General features: G+C 37.0%; 4 protein-coding genes and 1 long non-coding RNA gene across 6 annotated transcripts in view; 2 read left to right on the forward strand and 3 right to left on the reverse strand.

Moving 5' to 3' along the window:
* The window catches only part of LOC132197605 (Kv channel-interacting protein 1), a 32,192-nt gene extending 27,177 nt beyond the window's left edge, over positions 1-5,015 (forward strand). The window contains exon 6 of the mRNA XM_059620979.1: positions 732-5,015. Coding sequence (XP_059476962.1) covers positions 732-782 — 51 coding nt within the window. The 3' untranslated portion in view covers positions 783-5,015. The remainder of the gene's footprint in view (positions 1-731) is intronic.
* Positions 5,016-5,306: 291 nt separating this feature from the next.
* On the forward strand, positions 5,307-6,457 carry LOC132197691 (uncharacterized). The gene is made up of 3 exons (XR_009441893.1): positions 5,307-5,422; positions 5,606-5,763; positions 6,101-6,457. It is a non-coding gene; the product is annotated as an uncharacterized LOC132197691 (long non-coding RNA).
* LOC132197690 (serine-rich adhesin for platelets-like) lies at positions 6,453-10,842 on the reverse strand. 2 transcript variants are annotated; one of them, XM_059621150.1, is made up of 9 exons: positions 10,686-10,842; positions 8,734-10,062; positions 8,475-8,675; positions 8,384-8,419; positions 8,114-8,231; positions 7,926-8,017; positions 7,851-7,866; positions 7,356-7,786; positions 6,453-7,310 (listed from the first exon to the last, which is right to left on the reverse strand). In XM_059621150.1, exons 1-9 carry the CDS (start codon positions 10,722-10,724, stop codon positions 6,648-6,650), a joined length of 2,925 nt encoding a protein of 974 aa, XP_059477133.1. In that variant the 5' UTR covers positions 10,725-10,842; the 3' UTR covers positions 6,453-6,647. The 2 variants fall into 2 exon arrangements, with proteins under 2 accessions (XP_059477133.1, XP_059477132.1); XM_059621149.1 differs by having other exon boundaries at positions 6,453-7,786.
* A 2,520-nt stretch (positions 10,843-13,362) lies between these two features.
* On the reverse strand, positions 13,363-20,786 carry LOC132197600 (proteoglycan 4-like). Its single transcript, XM_059620972.1, has 5 exons — positions 20,688-20,786; positions 19,216-19,282; positions 18,488-18,567; positions 16,500-17,450; positions 13,363-15,264 (listed from the first exon to the last, which is right to left on the reverse strand). Exons 2-5 carry the CDS (start codon positions 19,250-19,252, stop codon positions 13,960-13,962), a joined length of 2,373 nt encoding a protein of 790 aa, XP_059476955.1. The 5' UTR covers positions 19,253-19,282; positions 20,688-20,786; the 3' UTR covers positions 13,363-13,959.
* A 3,732-nt stretch (positions 20,787-24,518) lies between these two features.
* Positions 24,519-26,772, reverse strand: LOC132197098 (TM2 domain-containing protein CG10795). Its single transcript, XM_059620167.1, has 3 exons — positions 26,480-26,772; positions 25,831-25,912; positions 24,519-25,396 (listed from the first exon to the last, which is right to left on the reverse strand). Exons 1-3 carry the CDS (start codon positions 26,655-26,657, stop codon positions 25,117-25,119), a joined length of 540 nt encoding a protein of 179 aa, XP_059476150.1. The 5' UTR covers positions 26,658-26,772; the 3' UTR covers positions 24,519-25,116.
* Positions 26,773-27,205: the final 433 nt, after the last annotated feature.

Genomic DNA, 27,205 nt, shown 5'->3' on the forward strand with positions numbered 1-27,205 from the left:
AGAAGAAACTACCCTTGAAGTTGCGCGACAACTTTCTAGATAACGGTAGTTTATTGAATTTTTTTACTTAATTTGTTACAATTTTTTATTCTTATTATTGCTCATAAATAAAACATCAATGCTTATATTTTATTTACATGTACGAAGTTTGAGTAGCTAATGGAAAATTAACTTCCTCCTACACCCTCCACATGCAGAATCTTGATAATTAAAGTAAACATCGATGCACTATAACCAAATTATACATTTTTCTGAACGTCATCAAATTTGAACAAAAGTAATTTTTCTACATTAAAAAACAACATTGCAACATTGTTACAAATGTAAACATTTATAAATTTATTTTATATTATAAAAGCAGCATAAAACCAATTTTATTTTAAAAATTAAAAAAAAAACATCAAAAAGTTTGTTACTTATTTTATAAAATAAATATTATTAATATTTTATTATCATTTAAATTTAAATTTATTTTAATGGATAAAACGCTATTTTATATGAACAAGAATTTTTTTTCTATAAATTGTGAGTGTTAGTCAAGCGGGTTGCAAACAATTAGCCAAATATTAGGCATCACAACATGTAAAATAATTTTTCCTGGTTTATCGAGTCAAATCATAACAAGATATTTTGAATGCTATTTTCTTCAGTTAAATGTTATTGAACACAAATTGTAAACCAAACTTTCTAGTAAAGCTTAAAATTAATGATTTTCGTTTGCTTGTTTTCAGGACGAGGTGATCCACAAGTCGTTGCAAGCGTTTGACTCGGCGGCGCTATGATGCTCGGCGGCACCGCAGCGTCCCTACTGCCACGCGCGGCTGGCGCCGCCGCTGCTGCTGCGTCAACACCGGCTGCTGGTGGACACGGCGCCGCTGTGCTCGTTGGGCGCGGCGCACCTCGACGCCTTTGATGCCTCAATCGTGGCCGAACTCTTGTCACGCTGCGTGCTCGGTGCCGCATAAATTTCAAGCAAAAACAGAGACAAAAAATAATGGACTCGGATTAGACGAAGGGCTTTGCAGTGCAAAGACGTTCAGTGTCAGTGCGTTTCCCACGCCAGTTCGTTCAAGTGCGCGAACTTGATATAAAAACACAGCAGCACAGCAATAAAACGCATCTAGTCGCGTGCGCTCAATAACAGGCACCACCACCGAATTTGGGTTCAAATGAGATTTTGGTCATTTCTTCAGAGACCTAAGACTATTTTTCATCACGTTTTTATTTTACAGACTCGTTTCTGTGGTGAAAAGTTTTCATTTTTTTAAGATTCTATAAAGAAATTCCCCAAAAACTGTCAAAATTTTGAACTCTCATAAGGTGGAAGTTTTATCAAACCTTGTATCCAATAATATTCATTTACCTGATTCAGTGGTGTTTTTGCAAAACGTTTTGAGCGGACGCGGGTTCAAATTTGGTGCTTTTTGGCGCAAAGAAGTTTAAGAATAGTGTGATATACCTTTTTAAATTGCACACAGCAGTTTTTAGAGATTATTAATTGAATCGATTTCAAAATAAGGAATCATACATGAATTAATATAATTACCATCATAAAAAAGTAGCATGTAAGACACGCTCTGATTTTCTTTCACAAGAGAGTTGATTTTTCAGCAACATTCCATTTTTTTAAAAAAAGAGATGATCTATTGTAGTATGGCGTGTGAATTACCAAAAAATACGAGAGTTTAAAGGGTTAATTTAGAGCAAGGTGTTTCAAATGAAGACTCTCTGATTAGATATTTCTGCGCTTTCCGCATAATTTTTGCAGAAAAAGTCGGTGTTTTGCGAATTAGAGAGAGCTCTCAATAGACACAGATAAATAAATAATTAAAAAAAAAGCAAGGCAGAAGAAGCCAGGGGTCTATTTGATGCACCTGTAGTCGTCTTTCAACAGGTAAAAATAATTAAAAGTATTTGCGATTGTTATTTCACATTGTAAATAAGAGAGAATCGCGCAAGTGGAAAAAGGAGAGCAACAAAAACAATTTTCCTTATTCGCACTCAAAAGTATGTAGAAACATGTCCTAGTATTAATACACACACACTCTCACTCGTTATTAAAAAGTATAAATAAATAAATAAATAAAAACTTACTCTCGGCAATTTAAAAAACAATAAAACAAAATAGAAAAATATACGTTTTTGTCCACGAGCAATTAAATTGAAAAATGAATTTGTTATAAACTGAGAGATTTTTCTGCACAATTTCTAATAATTGTGAAAAACGGCGGTCAGCTTTGAGCAAATTTCGAAGCAATTCGACGGTTTTAACTAAGTAATGTTGATTTTCAGCAGTCAAACTGCTGAAATGTAGTTAAAAGAAGGAAAACTAAGCAAATTTTATAATCTACGTCACGCGCATTATTGAGCACTAGCGTTTTAGCAGGTTACACATTTTATTCTCGATTAAATTAATTAAACTCAGGTCACTTAAACACATGTTTGCATTAGAGAAATTATAAGAGACGCGCGTCGTAATTTTTGAATGTTAATTATATAATTAAAGAGAAAAAATAATGTCAGCCGTATAATGAATTTAAATTTGAAATCTTCAGTCTCGATCAAAGTGTTGCGAAAATATTAATAACCAGATATTCTTCAGCTGTATAAAAAAAATTTAAATTTTGCAAAGCTTTCCTTGTTGATTCGTAGGGAAAAAAACAATGTGTGCAGAGCATTAAAAAATCAAGAGTGAGAAGTTGTAGCTCAATCGGTGGAGTTGAATACTTTAATGAACACCATACAGAACATGTGTGTACGCGCGCTCTTTTACGAAGGCAGAATATTCGAAGAAATTTAGGTCTCAACGCATTCCAAGAAACGACTAGTTGCGTATAGTTGAGCGAGTTAATAAATCGCGTAGTTCAAGAGAGATGTATTTAAATCGCTTGCGAGGACATCAGTTAGAATATAATGACTAAAAATTAGCGCACTCATTTCTATGGCACAAAACACAAAAATCTCTCCATTTAAAAAAATCAAAACTAGCGTTCTCCTTAAAATGCACGGTTAAGTATAATTAAAAAAATAAGCGACAATTTTTCCCGGATCGGTTTTTTACTCTGTATAAAATGAGAGAAAAAGTTGAGAGAATTGACAGAAAAATCGCGCAGAGCCACCAGCTGTGTGAGAGAGATTTGGAGATGAGCCCGTCTTGTCGCTCGTTTGCTCGCTGCAAAGGCGTCCCAATCGATAGGCGGTAATTTTGCCACTTGGCCAGCAGGGCCACGTGCGGCGCCACCGGCGGCGCCATACTTCTCCTGAGCCTCTTGAAAGAAAGCACGCCACCTTTAATCCCGGCCCTCGAACCGTTTGCCCCTCGAGAAGCAACACCACTTCTTCTTCTTTTCCTTGATACATAAATTTCCACACAGTTCTTAAATTATTTTCCTACCAGAGAGTATAATAATGACGGCAAATTGCGAGTGCATAAAAAATCGCTGGCGGCCTGAACGAAAATGGGCTCGTGACAGGAAAGCCGGTCTTAATGTAGCGGTCGCTTCTTTCTTTCTTGGCTCCGCGTTCCGTTTGCCGGGCAAACTTCCAATAACCGAAAAACAAATCTCTTTCATCTCTGGTACGGCTCCACGCGTTTTTACACAAGTTGGTCCTGTTTTTCTCACTGAAAGAATCGAGAGTGCGTGCGTGGATAATTTTTATCACATATAGAACGGAGGTATTTTTTTTTACTACAAGTTTTTTTGAATTGCTTGTTTTCGCAACACGCAACCCGCTCAACACATAAAATTCCATTTTTTTTTTAAATTCCTTTCACACTCCGGTGGAATTTTATTCAACCCTCTGAGATTAAAATAAATTAACAAGTTCAGTATTTGCCAGAGATGGCGCCTTACAAATTTGATTTAGGCAACCTATTTAAAAATTATGAAAGTATACGCAATAAAAATATTTTTTTTTTACAATGTTCAATCAAAACCAAGAAAAAAGTTTAATTATGATTATAAAATTTAATTTTCTTAGTGTTGAGCTGCTTGCATATTACGAATATTGGCATTTTTTTATCGAGTATGAATTTGTGCAATTGCGCGATTTTCAGGCCAACAGAGCTTTGACTGCTGGCGACCGAGCGAATTGTTTCAATACTTCCGTGAAAACTGCTGTGTCCAGACAACAGATTATTCGCAAAAAAATTACGATATTGCTGCTGGACGCACGCAATCTTGGCCGTTTGAATATATTCTAAACCGTTCCGGTTTCGCTAGATGTCTTTCTTGACGTCCATTTTTCTAAATTTAATATACAATATATATATCCGCACCGGTGTGTGCGTCTGCAATTATTTTGTAAACGAGATTCAAGCATTTTTGAATGGATCGAAAAACACTCGTTCGTATCTGTAGTCAATTTTTGAGACGTGGGATTTTTTACACATTTTCTCTTGGATATATTAATTGATTGTTTTCCACTACAACTGCTGCTGTTGCCGACTTTTCTGGTGTGTGTACTCAGTCCGTTGATCTCACGAAATTAAACGCGAGCTATAGAAAAAAAAACGAAAAATTCGTTCAGTTGAACACAATCACTCTGGAAAGGCCTAATTTTGTAACAGAAAAAAATCTGCTTCGGAGAACAAACACACACACACAGTGCACTATTTAAAGTGAAAGAGTATTTGGAGAAACAAAAAACAATGTAACTTTTGAACAAGTGATTGTTGTACGAATTTTTATCACAAAAACTCTTCAGCACTATTTTAGAGAGAAAACGAATGCGTGCGTAATAGAGTCCCTACTTTTATGTAAAAACCGAAATGAGATCTTGTGCGTGTGAGATGAGGTGTGCGTCTCTCATCTGTGAAACCTTGAAATGAGATTTGAGATTTTCCTGCTGCGCAAGTGAGAAAATGCGACGAGAATGAATGCCAAGAGTGAAATTTATGAATTGTTATTTACTTATTAAGTGAAAACTACCATTGATAAAGATTAATTATTAATGAAAAGAAAAGAACGAAATGTGCTTCTAGTCCTATGGAACAATAAAAAAAAAATCATGAATACAAAAAACGGCTGAACGCGTTGATGATTGACACAAACATCCTTGCTTGTCAACGTCCCGACCATTCTGTTGTACTTTCTCTACCAGTGGATTGCATATAATTGGATGCGCGGCTTGTTTTTGAGGCAAATTATATTCAAAATCCTCCACTTATAAATATTCCGTGCAGTAATCAAATCACACGCTCGGCAGAGAGCGGATAATCCTAGCTTGGCGAGGACCAAAAGGAGGAGACGAGCGGAAAGCAGATGCCACATGCACAGCACACACGCCCAGCGCACTTCCAACTCATTATCAAGTGGAGCTGCCTCTGATCAACGAGACGGAGAAAACAACTCCCAGTGATTATTTATATTTAACCAGCTGCGAAAAGATCTGCTCTACGCATTCCTCTCTCCTGAAAAAGGTATGGTAATTGCATAAATTTATTTGACCAATTTCAGTAAATTTTATTATTATAAATATTGTTTTTTTTAATTTAAGTTTTATCCAACTCCAACAAATTTTTTTCCTCGATTTAAAATACGATTAATTTTCTCAATTTTGAAATTCGTGGGCAGCTTGGCTACATGAAATTTGCTGTTCATAGTTGTTGCATTGGAAGTGGGATGGAGCCAAGGTCGACACCCCTAATCGCACCCTTGGTGCTCGTTTTGCTCTTTGCTGCCATCGCCCGGCCGAAGCTGCACTCTGGACAAATTTGCTCGTCGACTGCTGACTGTGGCATAGGATTTTGCTGCTTATTAGGTAAATTGCTTAAATCTGTTTTTGAGTAGTTATATTGTATTAAGGTTGAATGTCCCGAAGCATGAAGGATTGGGAAAATAGGAAAATACCCATATGCGTCAAAATGTTAAAAAGATCAAGTTTTGAAGTTGTTATTAAATTATTATGTATCTTAATAGCCAAATATTTTTATATCAAAGTCTTTGGAATAATAGTCAAATGATAAATTAAAAATATTAATTGAAGCTTAATATTGTATAAGTTTCATTCTAAATTCTTGATTATTTTTTCGACAAACATATATTTCCAAATTTGATTATAAAAAAAAATTATATAAAACTCCCGGTTTTTTCATGAGGGATGGAGCGTTATGGAGTACCGCATTGTGTCCCAAGACCTGACCAAGACAACTTTTGCCGGTCGACCCAATTCAATATGCCTTTGAATTTATCCATGGGCTACCCAGGTGGAGTTCGCATAGAGATGCGAGAGATTTATTTGGGTGTTTGTCCCTGCGCTGAAAAGTTCGTCTGCACTTCAAGAGGGTTTTGCTCCAGGATCGTCGTAACAGATAATGAAATTACTTAATGTACAATGAACAAATTATGTAATTTTCTTTCTTACAAAATAAGTGCATAACAAACAAAAATAATTATACTATATATTTAAAAAAATGTGAAACTCATTTTGAAAATATAGAAAGGCAAAAATATTGTTGATGCAGAAGAATTTTTATTAAGTATAAAAGTTGAAATTTTGATTTCAACTTTTGAGCTACACAATTGAAGAAGGAAGCATGATCTCTCAGTTCGGATATCAAGAAGGGGAGCATTGGATAGTCGCGTATGGTCGTTCATGTTCAATTTGTCAGTCTTTGGTATATTTTAAAATATATCTGACATAATCTATATCTCATTTCTGGGGTCCTCCTGTTTGCCTTTTTTCTTCTTTATCTCATTCTTTTCTTTTCCAATCGAACCATTTTGCGATGGTTCTTTTCTATTATTTTCTTTCTTAGTTTTCTTTTCATCTGCCTTCTTTTCCAATACTGTCTTCTTATTGTTCTTTTTCTTTTCTATGTTTTCCTTGATTTGTTTCACTCCTTTTTCCTGCCCAGCCTTCTCCTTTTTCATCTTTTTTTCTTTGCTGCCTACATTTTGTCCCTTGGCATTTTTCACAGTTTCCTCCTTCCCTTTTTTAATTTTCTTTTCCTTTTTAACTTTTATCAAACCATTTTGCTCGTTCTTCTCTTTTTTTGTATTCTTCACTTTTTGGTCTTTTTTATCTTCTTTCGCTCCATTCTTCACTTTCTTTACCTTCTTCATCTTTTTTGATTTATTTCCATCCTTGCCCTTTTCTTCTTTCAAACCTTGCTTCTTCTGTTTCTTCATATCCTTTTCCACCTTGACCTTTTTCTCCTTTTTTACCTTCTTGACTTTTTTTGATCCAATTTCCTCCTTGCCTTTTTTTTCTTTCAAGCCTTGCTTCTTCTGTTTTTTCTTTTCTTTTTTCTCCTTGATCTCTTTATTCTCCTTTTTTACCTTCTTTTCCTTTTTTGCCTTTTTTACCTTTTTTGCCTTTTTTACCTTCTTTTCCTTTTCTGCCTTTTTTACCTTCTTTTCCTTTTTTACCTTCTTAACCTTTTTTGATCCAATTTCCTCCTTGCCTTTTTGTTCTTTCAAGTCTTGCTTCTTCTGTTTCTTATCTTTTTTCTCCTTTTTTACCTTCTTTTCTTTTTTTACCTTTTTTGGTCCATTATTCTTTTCATTCGTTACCTTCTCTTTTACAATCTGTTTTTTGTTCAGCTTTTCGCTTATATTTGTAGCTTTCGTTTTCTTCTTATCCATTTTTTTCTCTTTCTTGCCACTCTGATTTTTTTCGTTTTGAGTCATTTCCTTGTCCTTTTTGCCATTCTTGACCTTTTTTACTTTTTTTGCTTTCTTGTGCTTGTTTACCCCTATTTGTCTCTTCACGATAGGAGCAAAAACGCTATCACTGCACTTGCTGTAAAGTTCGTATGTTTTGACACATGGAGTTGATGACTCTGAATATATTAATTATTACTAATTAAAGTTATTCTTAAATTTAAAAGTTGTAAACTACAGTACCTTTCGATTGACAATTCTGCAAGATAAATGTACTATTAAGCTAAATTTTAAAGTATCGATGAGAGAAACACAAACCGTAATTAATTCCGATAGTATGCACTGTATAGTAACATATGGTGTACCATCGCAAGCTAACTGTCCAGATAAGAACGAAGGGATGCTCAAGGCTTGAATAGTTTAAAATGAAAATATTAGTTATTGATATAACTGCCGACAAAAGAGATTTTTTTTCATTTTAAAAAATTCAGAAATATCACTATTACTATTGACTAATGACACGCATTTCGGAACTGCATCAGTGATGAAGGTCAGCCAAGGTTCACTTTGCGACGCAGTCAAAAGATCAGTTAATGCTGCAGCATCCAAGCTACTCGCTTTGTACTAGTAATATTACAAATTGATAATTCGATCATCAAAAATGAATTTTTAAATCGAATATAATTATGTTTTATTGTATTGATGAGCAAGAAATCATGTAAAATTGTACAATATGCCCCAGTCATCGCTACATTGTGAAACCAATATATACTCACAACATTCTTATTTTCGAGGACACAATTCACGAAGCACTGAAAATCGAGAGATTTAGTTAAAAAAAGGAGAAATCATGACAGAAATTCTTACAGCAGCTTTGCCAAGAGCTTTCATTACTTTCACGTCATTAAAATTGATCGCATTTACAGGATTGCTAGATGGACTTTGCATTTTGTTAAGTGTGAAAACATTGAAAGCATTCATTTTCAGCATTGAGGACTTGCAGGTGCCACCTGTTTCGAGCGGAAGAAGCCGTGGTACATCGGGAGAACAGCACTTAGATAATGCTTTCTGAAATTAAATGTATTTTAAGAATCTCATAAAGTAGAGATCAGATATTCAAAATTACCCCTGCTATTTGGCGACATTTTGCAACTACGGCGCGTGATGGTTTGGTTCTCGCTGGAGAAGTAACAGGTTCGGTAGTGGCAGGTTCGGTGACAGGTTCGGTAGTGGCAGGTTCGGTGACAGGTTCGGTAGTGGCAGGTTCGGTAGTTGCAGGTACGGTAGTGGCAGGTGGGGTAGAAATAGATGTCGTAGATCCCGTGTTGGTAGTCACAGAGGCTCCGGTAGTAGTTGATACTGTACCAGTAGCTGTCGACGATCCTGTAATTGTGGTGGAGCCTGTGTTAGTGGTTGTTGATCCTCCTGTTGTAGTTGAGCCCGTGTTAGTGGTCATAGACCCCCCTGTTGCTGTGGAACCTGTGTTAGAAGTAGTTGATCCTCCTGTTGTAGTCGAGCTCGTGTTAGTGGTCGTAGAGCCCCCTGTTGTCGTGGAACCTGTGTTAGTGGTCGTAGAACCTCGAGTTGTAGTCGTTCCTGTGTTAGTGATTGTTGACCCTCCTGTTGTAGTCGAGCCCGTGTTAGTGGTCGTAGATCCCCCTGTTGTCGTGGAGCCTGTGTTGGTAGTTGTTGATCCTCCTGTTGTAGTCGAGCCCGTGTTAGTCGTCGTAGAACCTCCTGTTGTCGTGGAGCCTGTGTTGGTAGTTGTTGATCCTCCTGTTGTAGTCGAGCCCGTGTTAGTCGTCGTAGAACCTCCTGTTGTCGTGGAGCCTGTGTTGGTAGTTGTTGATCCTCCTGTTGTAGTCGAGCCCGTGTTAGTGGTCGTAGATCCCCCTGTTGTCGTGGAGCCTGTGTTAGTAGTTGTTGATCCTCCTGTTGTAGTCGAGCCCGTGTTAGTCGTCGTAGAACCTCCTGTTGTCGTGGAGCCTGTGTTGGTAGTTGTTGATCCTCCTGTTGTAGTCGAGCCCGTGTTAGTGGTCGTAGATCCCCCTGTTGTCGTGGAGCCTGTGTTAGTAGTTGTTGATCCTCCTGTTGTAGTCGAGCCCGTGTTAGTCGTCGTAGAACCTCCTGTTGTCGTGGAGCCTGTGTTAGTGATTGTAGAGCCTCCTGTTGTAGTAGGCCCTGTGTTAGTTGTTGTTGCCACAGTTGTTGCCCCTGATGCTGTTGTTGCCCCTGATGCTGTTGTTGCCCCAGCAGCTGTTGTGGCCCCTGCCACTGTTGTTGCACCTGCTACAGTTGTAGCCCCTGCCACAGTTGTTGCCCCAGACGCAGTCGTTGCCCCTGCCACAGTTGTAGCACCTGCCGCTGTGGTTGCTCCTGCAGCGGTCGTTGAACCTGCTGCAGTCGTTGCTCCTGCCGCAGTCGTTGCCGTTTGTCCATGGACAAAAGCTCCCCACTTAAAGAAGAAAATCAATTATGTTAAACGGTATGAACTGTTTCGTTTTGGGGGAGGTTCAATCTTCGTAATAAAAAGCTGCAAGAGATTGATCCCTGGATTTATTAATTAATCCGTGGATAGACCATATATTGCACCAAATGACCTCTCACAGTAAAGTTTCGCATTGTTGCTGCTGGTTATAATTTGGCAGCATCTGGATGATTTACTGTTTTGTCATATCAAAAAATTCAAGAGCTAAGACGAGGGACCATTTTCTTTAATATTTGGAGATTTCTTGCCAATAAAACAATAAGATTTTCATCGAGAAACCAAAAACCTGGACTTCCGCTCGAGAAGGCCTAAAACCCTTTTTCCAGCTTTTGCATTCGGCCGAATTGACACAAAAATGACAAATGTGTGTATTATTTTAAACCTTGATATATCTGCACGAAGATTGTACCTCCCCGAAACTGTTAATTTCCCCTAAAAATTTTACTACTAAAAAACGTGTTTTGAAATAAATTTTTTGATTTTAAAAGCTGCCCGGTGGTAAATTTATAAATTATAAACATGATTTGAAAGTAAAAGTATTGATTTTAAAAATAGCGATTTCAAATATGGAATTTTTTAATATACGTCACCTGGAGGGCAATGAGGAGTAGCCCGAGCGTCTTACGCATCGTGTAGCCAGTCACTGAATTTCTTATGTGAATTAATGAAAGTACCTAGCCTCTTTTATATGCTCCCAAGTTTAATCTTGTGAGGAAATTAGCAAGCGCATGCGTATCACTAATTGATAACCCGAGGACATTAAGCATTTTTTTATGTCTTGGCACCCTAATTATGTGAAAATTGTCGTCTGGATTGTACTGAAGTATTTTTATTCGAACAATATCTGCACATTTCTTTTGTTTCCTTGTTCTTTGCCACTTTGCACGCAGATTTTTAAAATTTAGTGTTATCAAGGAAGTGCGCTAATTAGGCTAATTAGGGAAAAATTGATATCTGCCAAAAAAATGTTATTCAGCTTGCCAATGCCAACTGGAAAAAATTATTATCACAAACTTCATTCTACGTTTTATTACTTCCTTTCATACGTCTTGGGTGTATCGTAAATTTCTTATTCCTCCAATTCAACGATACTGCGTGTGATTTGTTAACAAACAAAAATCAATATGAAAAACTATCTAGAAGATTTTCTTGAGGTTTATCAAAGGTTCATTGCTGTACCGCAAAGTAAAAAAAAAAAATGTTTAATTTGCGTGTTTGAAATGTGTTCAAAAGAGCAGATGATATGTTTCTATATTCTCCTGCTTCAAGCCACATCTTCATGTTTTATCCATATAGTTTATATTATGAACTTGTAAGCAAAAAATTATTCAATTAATAACCAGTATTTAGCTCATAAATTACAGTTTTTGTATAATTATCTTCAATAATTTTTACTCTAAAAGGGTGGGAGTCAATCAATGAATACGCAGCATCACCACTATAGCAGCAATATTTAACGTAAAGACAAAATCATCCCACAGACCAAATCCGGTACCTTTTTTATGTGCCAAAGCTTACTTCATTCATTAGCAGAAATAATTTAAACTATTGCTTTTTTACTGATATTTATGCTGCTGCTCAAATTCTTTCAGCAAATAATGTTTTAATATAATTAAATTATTTTAAGAAAGTGATTTTAACCTTTGTGATAAAAGCTGAGAATCCTATTGAAATAGTTTTTATAAAAAAAATTAATAAAAATTAGATGCAACCCTGATCCATTCAACTATTTCAACTATTCTGGCAGCTGGCTCGGATGAACCGCGAAATTTGGTGCTGGCTGCCTTATTTTCCTGGTGGATGGCTGCCTGTGGCTTATCTTAGAATAATATATATATTGATATATTTTTTTTCATTTTGCAACCGTTTTGTTGAGACCAAAGTGGAATGAAGGATAATATATTTTTAATAGACCGTGTTTGAAAAAGAAATTTTAATAACAAACAGCGATTCCACTAAGAGTTTGTATTTGACAATAAGTTTAACGTTTAATTGTTTGATTTCGATCAAGAAGTAAGTGTTGACGGAACAAAATTGCATATTGACTGCAATATTATATTCGTCGTGACTACATTATTTTGGTCAGCTTGTCCAATGCCCTTCAGTTGTGTTTTGCGGAATTTACGGCCCACAATTTTTTTCCTCAATAACGTGATAATATTTTGGCACTTTCATTGCTTTTCTTTTTTTGCTTCTTTTCCTTGTGCAACTCATATAATTATGTATATCATGTAGATAATTGAAAATTTATGTCAGTACATTATCAGGGTTGCGAGACTCGCGAGCTAATTAGGCGAAAAATGAAAAATTGCTTTCAGTGCCAGTGCCACGGTTTTGCACTGTCACATCTTATCGACACCAGACAGACCTTGCCTTTATCGGACGTGAGACCGTGCTCGAAACCTGTTGAGACCATTGGTATCGGTGGGTCTCGACCGGTCTCGGTGGATCTCGGCCAATCTCAGCGTGGGTCTCGGGTCCAAGCTAATTTTTTTAAATTATGAAATAATTTCGTTTTAAAAATACATTTTAGTTTCAATTTATTATCAAGTCAAGTCAATACACATCTATTTTTTAATTAATAAAAGTTTCAGTTTAGTGATTAATTAATGTGAACTTATTTAATTTTTCTTGCATTCATAAACTTTACTAAAACTTTTTTGATTTTAATTTCCACTTAATTAACATTTGATTAAAAAAATTTAAGTTTAACAGGTCTTGAGCACGGTCTTGATAGGTCTAACGTCCAACAAGGGTGGTTTTCTGTGGTGATGTATTTTGGAAGAGCAAGTTTTTTTTATTCAATTGCACTTGTTTCTTTATTCCAACGGTTCTAGCAATAGATTTAAAAAAAATTCTGTGTCTCCTTACAGCTTATTGCTACATTTTACTCTGAACTTGATTTATAATGTATAATACATGATTAACAATTTAAGCTTGATATTTAATAGTTTAAAATTAGAAAGTCTCATCAAAGATAGATTTTTAGTAGATATTGAATAATTTTAAACCCATCTGGGTGCTCAATTTTAGTGGATAATTGGAGTAAAGTTAACAATAAAAAATTGAAGACTAGTGGAGTATAATTAGCTCCCTGAAAATGTTTTCATTATTGATTGTTTAATTATTTATTCTATAATATTTTTTGACATGACAATAGAACAAAAGCTAGTTGCCCCTACCGATGACTAAATGCTGCTATAGTTGAGCTCTAGTTTGGTTTTCTGTTTCACACACAGGGCACAGGAAGCTTTATGATCTTGGCAATGATTCTTGCCGAGCTCATATATGCCAGCACCCACAATATGGGACGGCTAACAAAGAGACTAATTAGGGAAAACGTTTAGAGTTGTAAGTTGTAGGTCAAGCAGATTGAATTGAAAAACAAAAATGGCTTCGTCGCTAATTAAGAGTGAGCGTTTTTAAGATTAATTAATAAACGTTCGTTTTGCTCAGTTATAAATATTATAAAAAATTTTATTGATTGAATTTGCTGATCGTTGGTATATAATTAATTTTTTGTGGCTGGGCTTGATAATATCAATAGAGTTGCAAATATGTGGAGGATATTTATATGTATATGATAAATTTTAACGTGATTATTATCAATATCAAAGTATTATGTAAAAATGCACATCAGTAAATTATTTAGTTTGATAACGATGATGATTATTGTGTAGTAAATTTTCCTTAAATCTGAAATTTACAAAAAATATGTTTTCTTTATTACTGTCGCTTTATTGAAACTACACACTAACAATAAATATCTTAACGTTACAATAAAATTAGTCCATTTTTACACCTCTTCTCTCTTTTTGCAAAAAAAAAAAACTGTATGTACATTAGCCACGCAGGCACACTTATTTATTCGCCGTGGGGTTTGCCCGGATTTGACGCGAAAGCTGGGAAGAATGCTTCGATTGGCAGAATGGGGTCTTCGGTGGCCATCGTGAAACGCAACTGCGACGAGTGGATTCCGTTGGCGGGCACGGCGCTGAAGAAGCTCAGAGGCTTGTAAGCGGTTGCCGAAGAGGTCAGGTCGGTCACCCTGCGAGCGAAGTCCTCTGGGGTCGTTGACCTTGGAGGCGCAACGGTGGTGAACTCCTCCGTTTCCGTGGTGCTCTCAACTTCGTCTTCGACCTCCTCGTCAACGGGGGTGGTGACGGGCAGCTCCGTGGTGGACCTCAGGGTCTTCAGGGGCGGCCGTCGCTCTCTGTTCATGTTGTACAGGTTAGGGTTGGCCCTCCTGGCAGCCTGGTAGTCAGTCATAGTGGCTACGGCCAGCGACGCTTCAGTGGTACTGCGGAAGCGGCTGTGGAAAATTGGAGGTCTGGTGAAGCGGCCTGAAGGTCTGAAGGTCGACCTTTCGGTCGTCGGCCCTTCGGTCGTTGAGGTCGTCGAGAACCTGAACCTGTTTTGTTTTGGCGCCTCAGTGCTGGTGGACTGCTCGTCCTTCTGCTCGTTTAATGCCTGCTGCCTGAGTCTTTCCTTGATGTTGTTCAGGCTGAAACGTGGCCTGGTGGCATTCAACTTCAACCTGAGGCGGTTGCTGATGGACGAAGTGGTGGTTGGTGGGGGACTAGTGGTGCTAGATGTGGTCGTCGACTCAGTCGTGCTAAAGACGCTTTCCTCAGGGCGTTTCCTCTTGGGAGGAATAGAGTACAGGCCTTCGGTGGAGGAAACCTGGTTTGGTTCCTGGTAGTTCGGCTCCTCTTCGTAGGTCTCAGCACTTGGTGCCACTTCTTCCTCGACGGTTTCCGCAGACGGCGCCTCTTCAGGAATGTGCAACTCCTCCTCTTGCTGGTGGTGTTGAGGAATGACAGGGTAGTTTGCCTCTTCTTCGGGTTCGTGGTGCTCAGGAACAATGGGCTCCTCAACATGAATAGTTTCCTTTGTCGGCCAGTTCTTGATGGGTCGCCTGTAGACGTTCCTGTCCCCTTCTTCGGGCTGCTGTTGTTCCTCCTGTTCAGACTCAACCACCACCGGCGGCTGCGGTCTTGGTTTGGGACGTCTGCGTCGCTGGCCGCCCTCGCCAGGAGGACGCGGTCTGCGTCTCTTCAGGGGCCTCTCTTCTTCCTGTGGCGTCGCGGGACTGACCTCTTCTTCGGGGTCTTCCTGAGCCACTGGTGCGGGCGTGGGACGAGGTCGCCTGGGACGCGGTTTTTCTTCCTGTAAGACAAAATCAGATTAGTTAATATTGAAAATTTAATTTATAATATGTTTTATTTCTGTTATTTATTAAGCAGTGAAAAATTATAGTAATGTTGAGTTTAAAATAAAATTTCTTAACATAACAAAATCCTCACCCTCAAAATAAATCGTTTTTAGGGATACCCATGAAATAATGTATGAAATAGATACTTAACAATTTGTATATGTTTATTTGCAGATAAAAAAAATTATTAAGATAATCCGTTACTAACAATTAGATTGGATAAGATAATAATATTAAATCCCAAATACTTTATTGTGCTGCGCATTATCAAGATGCGAATATATTTACCCTAGATACTTGAATTAATGTCGTAAAGTATAAGTGATTGAAAATGGTAAAATTTATAGATTATCGTCATTATATCCAATTTTTAGGAACTACATTGTCGCGCTTCTGCTGATACACAAATAAAAAAATATTTAAATAATTATAAATTAATACATGGATAAAAATTTATAAAAAAAATAAAAATAAATACACGCACAAAATTTTTTAAAACATAATTGTTTTTAAATATATTTAAACTAAAATTAATTAAATTAAATAATTAAAATTTAAACATTAACTTAAATTTAGAAAAAGCTTTTCTAGAAAAGTAATTAGTTTGATTTAAAATTAATAATATAGCTTCTCCTTGATAGGTTGTTTCAGTCGTAGTTGGATATTCTTTTTTCTACAAAAAAATAAACAAATTACATAATATCTATTTTTAATGAAAACTATTTAGTAAATACAAAATTTTCTTTCCTCTTTCTAAATTTATGTATTTAAATTCTCTAAATAAATCTAAAATAATTATAATGGAAGAAATACAATAAAAAAAATATATTTTCGTCCTTTTCCGCATGTGATAATATTATCACTCTATAATTTTAAAATTATTCCATAATTTTCCCACGCTTTTGTTTCTGTGTGAACACGTGCACGTGCGGTATTGGCAAGGCGGTGGGAATTCCACGTCGTGTCACACTAACATGCATTCTCTAAATTAATAAAAAAGTCGCCTCAACTCTAATTCCCGTTCATATTGATACTGATACACAAATCAATGATTTAAAAAGGTGCATGAATTGAGCCGATTTTTCTAATTGTTGTGATTTTTTAATTTTGATATTTTTACTGCTTAAAAATGGTAGTCGATGCAGTCAAAAAGACCTATATTAAGTTAAATAATTTTAATTTTTGTTACCTCCTGAACTTGCTCTTCAGTTGGGGGCGATACAATGGGCCTTCTGGGCCTCAGGTTGAATACAGGCACTTCCATGTCATCCTCGAGCTGCTCCTGCACGGGTGCAGGTGGCCTGGCGGGCCTTCTCCTCACCGGCTCCTCCTCCTCCTCGGGCCTCTCGACAGGCGGTCTGGGCCTTCTCGGTCGCACCACCACCGCCGGCTGTTCGGTTGCCCAAGCCGGAGCTTCGTGGACTTCGGGGCTTCGGTGCATCTCGGGCTCGATCAGCGGCGTCTCCTCGGTCGGCGGCGGAGGTTTCGGCCTCCTCCTGCGTGGAGGTGGCGGCGACGGCTCGGTTATCTGATACTTGGGCACGTTGTCAACAACCTCATTTTCGTGGATGGACGGCTCGAGGAAGGCGTTGTCCTGCGGCCGGCGAATGGGCTGCTCCAAATTGAAAAGGGCCGGATTGCCGAAGACTTGCTGCGTGCTGATCAACTGGTGCTGCTCATGAGGAGAGATGGACAATTGCAGAGGGCCTTCGTTATAGTGTTGGGGCGTGAAGAAGGACACGGACGGCTCGGTAGGTTCGGGCCAAAAGTTGTCCGGGGCTGGCGGCGAAGGTCGGAATCGCAAATGCTGGGCACTCTCCTGGGCCAGGTAGGGCCTCAGGTGCACTGGACCGGGGCGTTGGCGTTTTCGAGTAGGTCGTCTGGCCTGGTCTCCGGGGAACCGGACGGTGCTGGAACCGGAGGGGGGAGGCAGGGTGTAAGCGGTCGAAGAGCGGATCTCAGAAGCGGAGGGCTTAAGTCCGGGACGCGGCTTTTTGGCGCCGGCATTGTTCCTGCGCGGAGGAGGAACGAGGTCTGCGTCTCCGTCGTAACCAGTCGGAGCGACGGCCACTTGTTCTAGCTGGGGTCGACCACTCTCGACGACTGGTCGCCAGCCACCAGTGTCTAACGTTTCTTGTGGCTGAAAGTTAAACAAATTATTAGAAGATATGTTTAAAAAACTGGATCAATTTTAGTGTTAAAGAGAGAAATGTAGACAATTTTAACAATCAAATGCAAAAAGTTGCCTATAGAAATAAGTTTAAATAGTTTTTAATGCTCGTCTTTTATTTATTGATGTTGTTTAATTTCAAATGTTTTGTATATTTGTAATTTTAATTAATAATAGGAGTTTGTACATGTCTCTTAAAAATTTTAGCCCGCAAATTAAAATTAACTTGTGTGTTTACCTTGGTTACATAATTTGTTTGTTATTAATTTTACAATATTAATTTTTGCAGCTTGTTAAACTTTAACGCTATATAACTGAACGCATTTGAAAATGTTAACTATCTCATAATGTATTAAATTTGCATGAAAATCTAACAGGATTTTAAAAGTGAAATTTAGTTTAAATGAAAAAAAAAATTAAAAAAATTATATTCTCTTTTTATTAAAAAAAATAAAAAAAAATGAAATTAGAAACTTGCACTTTTTTATATTTAATGAAACCATTTATTTCAATTTATTGTGCAAGCTTACCGAGAAAGCAAAAATAAATATTTCAAGTTTGGCCCTAATTGTAAAGAAAAATTATTTAAACGCACATTTTGTTGGAACTGTCTAAAATAATAGTGAAATCGAGATCATACAAGTGCGATTAAAGCTGTGCATCTCTCTTTCGCTCTCGCATCCGAGGAAATAAACGAAAACTCGTCGCGCGAACTCAAGTGTGCATTAAAGTAAAACACGCGGCGCAGGCAGTCATCAAGATAAGAGAGTGCACGACTCTCGCTTGAGATGCATCACCAGTCAAGCACCAGCCACACATAATGAGCGTTCCAATTTCCCGCTTTGAAAAAAGTTAGTCAAATGAGCCATTTGCACGGTTTGTTTCTCGTTTATTTGTTTTTGAAATCCTTGCTTGATCGATTACGAGTTGTCGTGCCGAAATTAAAAATGCGCTTCTGGGTCATTTGGTGAATTTCCGCGCTACTTGCGTTCAATCGAGGCACCTACCGGACCGACGTCATGCCTGTGGGAGATCCTCCTGGCTTGGCTGCAAGTGGCCAGCAGGATGCAGCTCAGGGTCAGCAGACCTGCGGACAAGCAAATTCGCCTTCTTTTATTAGCTATCGAGGGCAAGTGGTGAAAATTTATCTCGAATTAATATATCTCTCCCGTCGCGTTTGCTCTTTTCATTAATAGTTCTTAACAAGGGAAAAAAGTGCGGTCAGACACATATGGCGTGAAACGAAAATGCAATCTTTTAGAAAGTGCAAATCACCGGTCCTGATGGTCGGTTTTCTTGATTAAAAGCGAAAAATATTGCTTTGAATACAGCTGTAAGACTAGGACACAAATAATCGTAAAAGGCCAATTATTGGTCATTATTTTTAACTTCTGAGAATATGAAAGCCGAAATATAATTTCAAGCTTTTCAACTGCTCAGCTTCACTAAAATAAATAATAATTTTAGAAGAAGAACAACTTGATCACTACATGTCAAAAAATAAAATTTTTTCGGTCATTGAAGTCTCCAATGAGGTGAAGAGGTCTGCTTTTACTTTTTCACTCTGGTGTTTCTTTTCACTGATTAATGGCCAAAATGTAAAACTACAAGATATTTAACAAATCACTTTCTATCATCTCAATGGATTAATGGATTATAGAGCGGGAGAAACTGATGAACCGGTTGATGACGGTCTCGTAAAAATAAATATTTGAATAAATTAAAATTTTCATACCCAACAGCGACGACGGCAGGTTTGGCGATTTCCTCATGGCTGTCCCTTTCGCGTGTGCAGACGGCCACTGTGGACATTCGGCAGAGAATTAACTGGGCTGTGTCTTATAATTGTGCATGTACATTATTTAAAAAATCAATTAGTGTATAAAGTGGTGCTGCAGTTTCCGGCGCCACTCTTTCACTTTTTAAAGGCGGCGCGCGCTCGAGCAGAAGAACAAGGCCAAGCTAGGAAGTGGAGTATTTAACCTGCTTTGATATACAATAATCACCATCGTAATAATAATATCGCGCTTCCTCTGCGGCCACATGTAATCTCGATGCGCCGCCGGAGCATCTTCGGCCGACAGCTGGCGCGCGCCTATTACAAGTTTCTCTCATTTGTAGACGCGAAAAGTGCTGATGAACGGAGAGAGAAAGAAAGAGAGAAAATACACAAGAGGAGAAAAGAGACTGCGAGAGCGCGAATCAGACGGGTTTATTATATTTTTTGATGATTATACACAAACACACGAACTTTCCTCGGGGGATAATCGGCCTCATCAGCTGAGAGAAGATTACTCTTTTTATGTACTGGCGTGCTAAGAAAACCACAATCCTCGCTTCTGTGCGGAAGCCAGTGCTAATTTGACTTAAAAAATATTAAGAAGAAATGCCGTTGAATTAGCAAAAGCATTTTTCATAATTATTGGTTATGGCTTTAAAAGGATTTAATTAAATTAATTACCATTTTATAAAAATATTAAAGGAAAGTTTTCTTAGTAAATTCTTGTGATACAAATTCCTGAATAATTGCAATAATTAAGGTTAAGACTTAAAACAAAAACGTGGAGCTCTTATCGTGTCATAAATATAACGCCTGTAATTAATCTTGACTGGCTTACAAACTTGACCCTGTGAGTGCTTTTTAACTTTTATTCATTTTGAGCATAATTCCTCATATAAAATTTTTATCTAAATGTCATAAAAGTAAAAGGCAAAGCTCTTTTCCTACATTGTCATTAAAATTTTTTGTAAATGAACGAGAAGAATAAATGATAATTTTAAATGTTTGTTTCTAAGACAATAGTAACTTTTTTACATGACAAAATTTTAAAACCGTTCTTCACCAGAGCGTATTAAATCTAAAACAGAGTCCCTCGTAAATGAAATAGCATTTTTTTAAAGCTAATTTCTGGAACAAAAAGCGAGGAAAAAAAGTAGTATTCTCTAAATATTGTTTTAATTCTTAGAAAAAGGCCATTGTCAAGAGAACACAAATGTCACCAAGTTCCTTTTTAATTAGTCCTTTGTAAAAATTAAGTGTAGACGCACTCGAGTGTGCGACAATCCTAAAGAGAAATTGCTCCTGTACCTTATGTGATCTGCAGAAAAATCTCACTAAATATTTTTCAATTGTAAAAAATAATTACTAATTATCCCTTTGGTATCTGAAAATTCACTAAATATGAAAAATAAATGAACATTACTGACCTCATGAAGACATGAGCCTGCTTGGGACGTGGAGTGTGGTGGCGGCAAACTCGGTGTGTTTTTTCGCGAGTGTCTGCGACGCGACTGACTGGGTTAGAAGAAGCAGAGTCTTCTTCTTTCTCCGATGCGAAGAAAGTAGCGCAGGAGTAGGGGCCTTGCCCTAACTTGCTCATTTAGATACACATACGTGCAGTGAAGACGATTCAAGAAGCGATTCCTCACTTGTATTGCTCGCAGTCACGTATTTAAAACATATTCCCTTACATAATTGCACCTTTCTCGCTTTGGGGAGCATCTCATGCATGTGTATAATTTTTTCCGCGTGTGTTTTTGCGAAGTAACAACGACTCCTTCTTGTTTCCGCCAGCTCGGGGCGAACGATCTTGAGAGGAGAATTTATTTGATCTGGCGCAAGCGAAAAAAAGCGAGTGCAACTGCGGCGGTGGTCTCTTTTGCTTCCGTTTAATGGACCTGTTCTGGCAGAGAAAGTTGAATTTTTTGCGAATTAGTAGACACCTCTCCAATTAGGAATTGTAAAAAGGCGCTAAGAAATTGGAGTAATTGATTTTTAAATAAAATTGCTTTAAAGCAGGCTGTAAAAATTTGTTTCTCTCTTTCGTCTGAAAGTGAAATTGATAGATTGAAAGAGATTTTTATATCTTACTGCCAAGATGGAACTTATTTTAACAAAATTATGCGAATTATCGAATCAAAAGACTAGTGTTTCAATCATTTTTAATGTTTGAAAAGTGAAAGACGTGGTGTGTGTTTCCAAAAAATACGCCAGGCATAGAATTACTCTTGGGCGATAACGATCTCAACAACTCATACTTTTGGATATAATTACACACGCAGTCAGACGACTTTAAACGTGCACCACGCATCTTTTTTTTTTACTTTCCTCTCGTCGCGAGTGGCAAATTAAACACACAAGCCGCCGGGCAAAGTTGATTTTCGCATAATAAAGTTTTACGAGAATGACCCTGCAGGGCGAACAAAATTATAAAATCCTTCGGAGATAAAAATCGGAAGCTGCTCGTCAACGCACGATTTTAGAAATCTTATTGGACAGTGAAGTTTTCACCTCGTTTGCTCAGACAGATAGCTCAAATTTTTAGCACTCTCACGATCAGAAACTCGCTAAAATTGTACAGGAAAATCGCCGCGAAGAAAAGCGTGCACAAGGAAATCGCCTTTTTCTGGTATAAAGCAGCATTATATGTATTTTTTTTACGTAAATAAAAAGACAATGGCATCAGTGGCTTTCCTGATTTAAATTTGCGTGTTACAAAACATACAAAGCTTTTACTTTTTATAGGTTCATCAGTAGTAAATTAACTAAATTAGGAACATTTTAACACCTGCTACTTGATCTAATAATCCATTTGCATGCGCTGTTGCTCGGCAACAATTAGCAATGCTACGTAAAATACACTTTATTTTTTATTCTTTACTTGGTCGTGTATTTATTATTTTGTCAAATCAGATTTAGATAACATTCATTATAATTTTTATCACCACTGCCATTGAAGAGGTTAATTTAAGGAGGCTTAATTAATTTGCAAAGCAATATCTACACTTTAATATTACATCAAAAACTTCAAAAAAAGCTAAAAGTGTAAAACTAACTGCGAAATTACATTATAATCTGAAGGTAATAAAATTAGGTATTAAATCAATTAAATGTAAAACTTAATTAAATTACTTTTATAAATTTATCACTCATTCAAAAGCTGGCCGAAATCTTGAAAGCTACATTTTTCCACATTAATTTACTGCATAGTATGCATATTATGACCCAATTATTTTAAAAATTAATTTACTTTTTATCTGTAATGAAAATGTGGAAAATTTGAAGTTTTTAGAATTAACTTAATGAGTGATTAAAAACTTTCAGATAGAAAATTTTCAAAATTTTGTTTAGATGAAATGGTTAAATTGGTTTTGATAATTTTTTTCTTTCATTAAAGCTTCAAATACACACAAAATTTCAATAAATCTCATCTACAATAATTATTAAAAACCTTTTAACGTGTTATTTAATTATTTGCTCCTTTATGGAATACAAAGAAATCTATACCATCACTTATTTATGGAGTGGGTCAACACAGAGTGCCTTTGCTCACCTTTGCTACTTAAACACGTGTGCAATTATACTCAGCGCCAAAGCAGGCAAACGATTGATAGGCGACCGTCGTCATAAATAACAAAATTTCTATCCTGTTTTCGACGACTCGTGTCATGAGACTCATGAGACAGTGAAAAGGCCAAAATTCGTGCCAAGCAGCTCACAAACATTATGTAAATGAATTTCTACCCTGGTTCTTATTTTTTATTCGGGCCGAATTCTGCTCACATTCTCGCGCACCTGTTGTTGGCCGCGCGAGCACGTCCCTATGCTAGCTGACCGGCGCGGCATTTCAATGCATGCCGCGCCGCGATAGGGGTCGACAGGTGAAATTCTCTCCGATTACTTTCCAAACGCTTGCCATAAGTGAGATTCACCGTGTTTAATTCGAGCACCAGTTTCCTCCTTACCTCGATGATTAAGGCGTTCGCGAGCGCATTATGAATTCCGCTTCTTCCTTCGTAGACCGTGTTGGTTTTTTACGGTCGCGTTTATTCCTAGCGGTCGGATTGATATTGATTGATTATCATTGTGCGCATATACGTAAATGTGCAATGGGTCAATTTCACTATACATGTCAGAATTGTAATCACAGACAGCACCGAGAAAATAAGGTATTGCCGGTATTACGCCCACAAATTGAGCGTGAAAAGTGGATATATAACCTAAATACGATTAAAGGAAGCAAATGTAATAAATAATTGATAATTATTTGTTTCTCAATTTTCTTTCTTTTGAAATTATACATTTCCTGAAAGATTTATTTGAGATTATATTCGCCTTCAAAGTTTTTAGGGAAAAAATTGTTTAAAATTATGACATTGAAATAAAAAAGCAAAACAATCTACGATTAAATATTAATATGAAAAATTAATATTTATGAAAGAACCAAAAAATTATTATTTATTAAAAAATATTTATTAATGTTTTAAATAAAAAATTATTTGAAATTCTTCAAATAGTTATTATATCATACATATTATTAAATTTTGATTAAATCAAAATTAGTTTGCACGTAATGCCATCAATACCATGCAATGGCATTTTATTTATTCATTCTCCTATCTTTCCTTTCTTCTATAAATATTACATCTTATGTTCAATTTTTGAGTGCTATCTTTAAAAAGAAACACTAAAAGTTTGTAAGGAATTTAAATCCATTTTTTTTTCAGCATCATAATTCAGGAAAAAAATTATTATTTTGATGCTCTTGAAGTGAAATCAAAATAGTTCTAATTAGGATATATGCTCTGTATTTTTTCCTCCTTTGTGATTTTGTATCTGGAACGTGTCACTTAAAAATATGTATATTATATTTTATAAAAAATGAATAATGTCATTTCACACTTTCAGATTTGTCGCCTTTTGTTTCTCTTCAAGGCATTTCCATATTTTTTTCTTTTGACAACTTCCTTTTTGAAGCTCGCTTCCTTGCGGTTCATTCACACCTTCTGGGTTTGCCAGGCCGGCCTTTGAAAGTGTGCGGCGGTTTTTGCAAATTCAGCGCACACTCTCCTAGCGTTGAATCAGAGGCGCACGACGAGGAAGCGGCCAGTCAGTAGATCACACAAACACGCATAATGCAATTGCAAGGTCAATGCCGCTTTCTCTCCACAACTAGACCCACTTATTAGCTCATGATAAGAATGCGATTGTTCTCCTTGGACTGGCCGGCTACTTATAAAAAGAAACACTTTTCTCTCATCTCAACATTGACCAGTTTTCCTTTATTTCACATTATTTTTCATACAAAAGCGATAAAAATATAAAACGCAGCAAAATAATTATTATAGTGCTGCAATGCAGTCAATCATCATACCTGTTAATAATGCTCTTGCCATACAAAAAGGAACAAAGCCTCAATCAGCGCGCGGGACGTCAATTTTTATTTTAACTTCGTTATTATTCGTCAAGAGCTTTTCCGAATTTTGCTCTTAAGGCAGCCTCTAAGTTCTAACCTAAGACTTTCCAGGTCGATATTTTGCGTGAATTTATCATTCTGAGTTTTGTACAGGTAATTTGCTAACTAACACACATGATCGGATACACCAAAGCTTTGACTAACTAAGAAAAATTATTTGCATGTTATGTCCTGACAAAATTTAAAGAAGGAACCAAAAGACAAGCCCACTTTAAAATCGGGTATTCGTGCTTAGTAGCTCTGATACAGAATTGCACATATCTTCAGAAGCGCTTTGCTAGTGAAATTGAATAAAAGTTGATTTATTGTGCTGGACAAGACGACGGCGGCCGCTAATTTCGCACAGAGCAGTTCTCGATACACATGGATTAGCAGCAACTCTAGGGCCAGTCTTCTTGGGGCAATTTGAATGTGCTGTTGTCGACTCGGATTGAGATCACTTTGGGCCCGAAGTAGGGCATAACATACGCAGACCCGTCGGCTGGACCCACGGCCTGCGTGGCGATCAGCAGCACGTCCACCAGCTGGCCGAGGAACAGAAAGCCCAGCGTGCTTAGTTTGAGCAGTCCGAGGGCAGGGTAGCCCAGGTAGAAGCGGTCGGCGCCAAACATTCCCAAAAACACCGATAATAAAAGTGCCGTCTCAAAGGAATAGCCATTTCTGAAAAAGATGCAAACAATTAGAAGAAAAAAATATTTAACACTTGGAAGAAGAATTTTGATTTTATATAATTTTTTTTTTTAAATATAAATTAGTATAATTGTTACTCTGTTGTGTTTACTTTAATTAAATGAAATGTATTTTTAAACTTTTAAGAAAACCAGGCCTAAATATGAAAATTTGTTCCGTAAATTCAAACATCCTATTAAACACCATAATTATTCATAGTTTTCAGTTTAAATTTACATTAGGCTTGTTAGTACAAATAAATTTTTGAGAACAAAATTTTTTCATATTTTTTTATAATTAGTTTAGAATGTTATTAAATGAATCATTTTTATTTTAAGGTGATTCATTTATACGTAATTTTCGCAGTGCCGGTTGCCAAAAAATGAGGCAAGGCAAGGAGGAAAGTCAATATTGTGCAAACTCACGTCCACTCGCAGGGAATGTCCCGCATGAAAGTAGAGCCGTTGGTCTCTTTGCATCTTATACCGGGCGCAGCTCTGCAGGCAACTGAAATTTTAATGAAGGCATCAGACAATGAATAATTTATCTTTGAGTCTGACAGGATTTCGTTTTGGTTAATTTTTTTAAACTTCAAACAGAATACATTATTTTTGCACAAATTTAAATGAGAAGGGAAATTTTGAAAATAAATTAAAAATAATGTCAAATTTCTGAGCCAACTGAATGTTAATTGGAACTTTTAATTGCTTCATATACGTACCATTACCTTTTACTATTTGTTGTGAAATTAAAATATACAACATCAGTCACAATTTGTTGCTTTTATAGATGAAATTTATTAACGAAGAATATTTCAATATCCGAACATGTTAGTCTAATTTGCATTCAAATCCGTCAATAATAACAAGCTGTTGCCTCCCAATCAGAATAAAAACAGGCTGATCGGTGGCTCGTGTGGCACAGGCAAATTTGAAAACCATGAACAATTCAGTTCCTCTGCAGGAACAGCTCATTAATCATTTTGACGCAGTACGAATCGATAAAAATTTTCTCCGAGTCGGACTGCGTGAATAAAGAATTGAATAGAGCGAACTTTCCGCGACTGGCACGTACCGAGGGCCTTATTTTCTTTGGTACAGTTGCGGGGCTGCTGGGTCTGCGGATCGATGTGGTCGATGGACGGATCGGGACAGATGTACTGGCCCATTCGCAGGGTGCCGCAGTCCACCTCGTAGTCCTCGCCCAGGGCCAGGCTCAACCCGAGGCACAACACCAGGGCTGTCCTCCGCATTACCCTGCCTGCACGCTTTTCCGCGGAAAAGACGGAAAGTTTTCAAGTTCTCCTCGAGTTCTTTGACTGCCGCAGCAAAATATTGTTCAATGTTGTGCTAGACTTGAATGGGTGCCAACGTGATGGATTTTACCACCTGCAATTAGAGAAAAAAATGTTAAAATTCAAAATAATTCTTATGAATTAATGTTAAGATAAGTTTAAATTGTTATTGGAGATTTAAATACACTAAATTATTTAAAAATTAAAATTATTTAATTAAAAAGGGAAATATAAAAGTTTGTCAAGTTGGAATTTTAATGAACAGAAGCGTAAGGTTAGGAGCTAAAAGATTTGTCAAAATTACAACACGAAACTAAATTTTAATCGCATTTGATGAGCTTTTTTGTTTGAAGTATAAATTATTTCAATTTTTTTATTAAATTTTAGTTCAGTTACATGAAGATGAAGAGGATGTAAGTGAAAAATTCCTTGCTCCTTTAGGTACACCTCAGGCACGCCATCAAGTGGTGACTTTAAAAAGTTACAAAGCGGGAGACAAGAAACTT

This window comes from Neocloeon triangulifer, unplaced genomic scaffold (assembly GCF_031216515.1).
Source record: "Neocloeon triangulifer isolate White Clay Creek 2 clone unplaced genomic scaffold, ASM3121651v1 ptg000012l, whole genome shotgun sequence".
Lineage (NCBI taxonomy): Eukaryota > Metazoa > Arthropoda > Insecta > Ephemeroptera > Baetidae > Neocloeon > Neocloeon triangulifer.

Coding starts and splice junctions, on each gene's coding strand:
- LOC132197600 (XM_059620972.1), bottom strand. CDS start 19,252: ATGAGGAAATCGCCAAACCTGCCGTCGTCGCTGTTGG. Junction 18,568..19,215: donor CCTGCCGTCGTCGCTGTTGG/GTATGAAAATTT, acceptor GCTTGTCCGCAG/GTCTGCTGACCCTGAGCTGC. Junction 15,265..16,499: donor CTGAAGAGCAAGTTCAGGAG/GTAACAAAAATT, acceptor TTTGTCTTACAG/GAAGAAAAACCGCGTCCCAG.
- LOC132197690 (XM_059621149.1), bottom strand. CDS start 10,724: ATGCGTAAGACGCTCGGGCTACTCCTCATTGCCCTCCAG. Junction 8,420..8,474: donor AAGCTCTTGGCAAAGCTGCT/GTAAGAATTTCT, acceptor CTCGATTTTCAG/TGCTTCGTGAATTGTGTCCT. Junction 8,018..8,113: donor ATGCGTGTCATTAGTCAATA/GTAATAGTGATA, acceptor AAACTATTCAAG/CCTTGAGCATCCCTTCGTTC.
- LOC132197098 (XM_059620167.1), bottom strand. CDS start 26,657: ATGCGGAGGACAGCCCTGGTGTTGTGCCTCGGGTTGAGCCTGGCCCTG. Junction 25,913..26,479: donor CAAAGAAAATAAGGCCCTCG/GTACGTGCCAGT, acceptor TTAAAATTTCAG/TTGCCTGCAGAGCTGCGCCC. Junction 25,397..25,830: donor GACATTCCCTGCGAGTGGAC/GTGAGTTTGCAC, acceptor CATCTTTTTCAG/AAATGGCTATTCCTTTGAGA.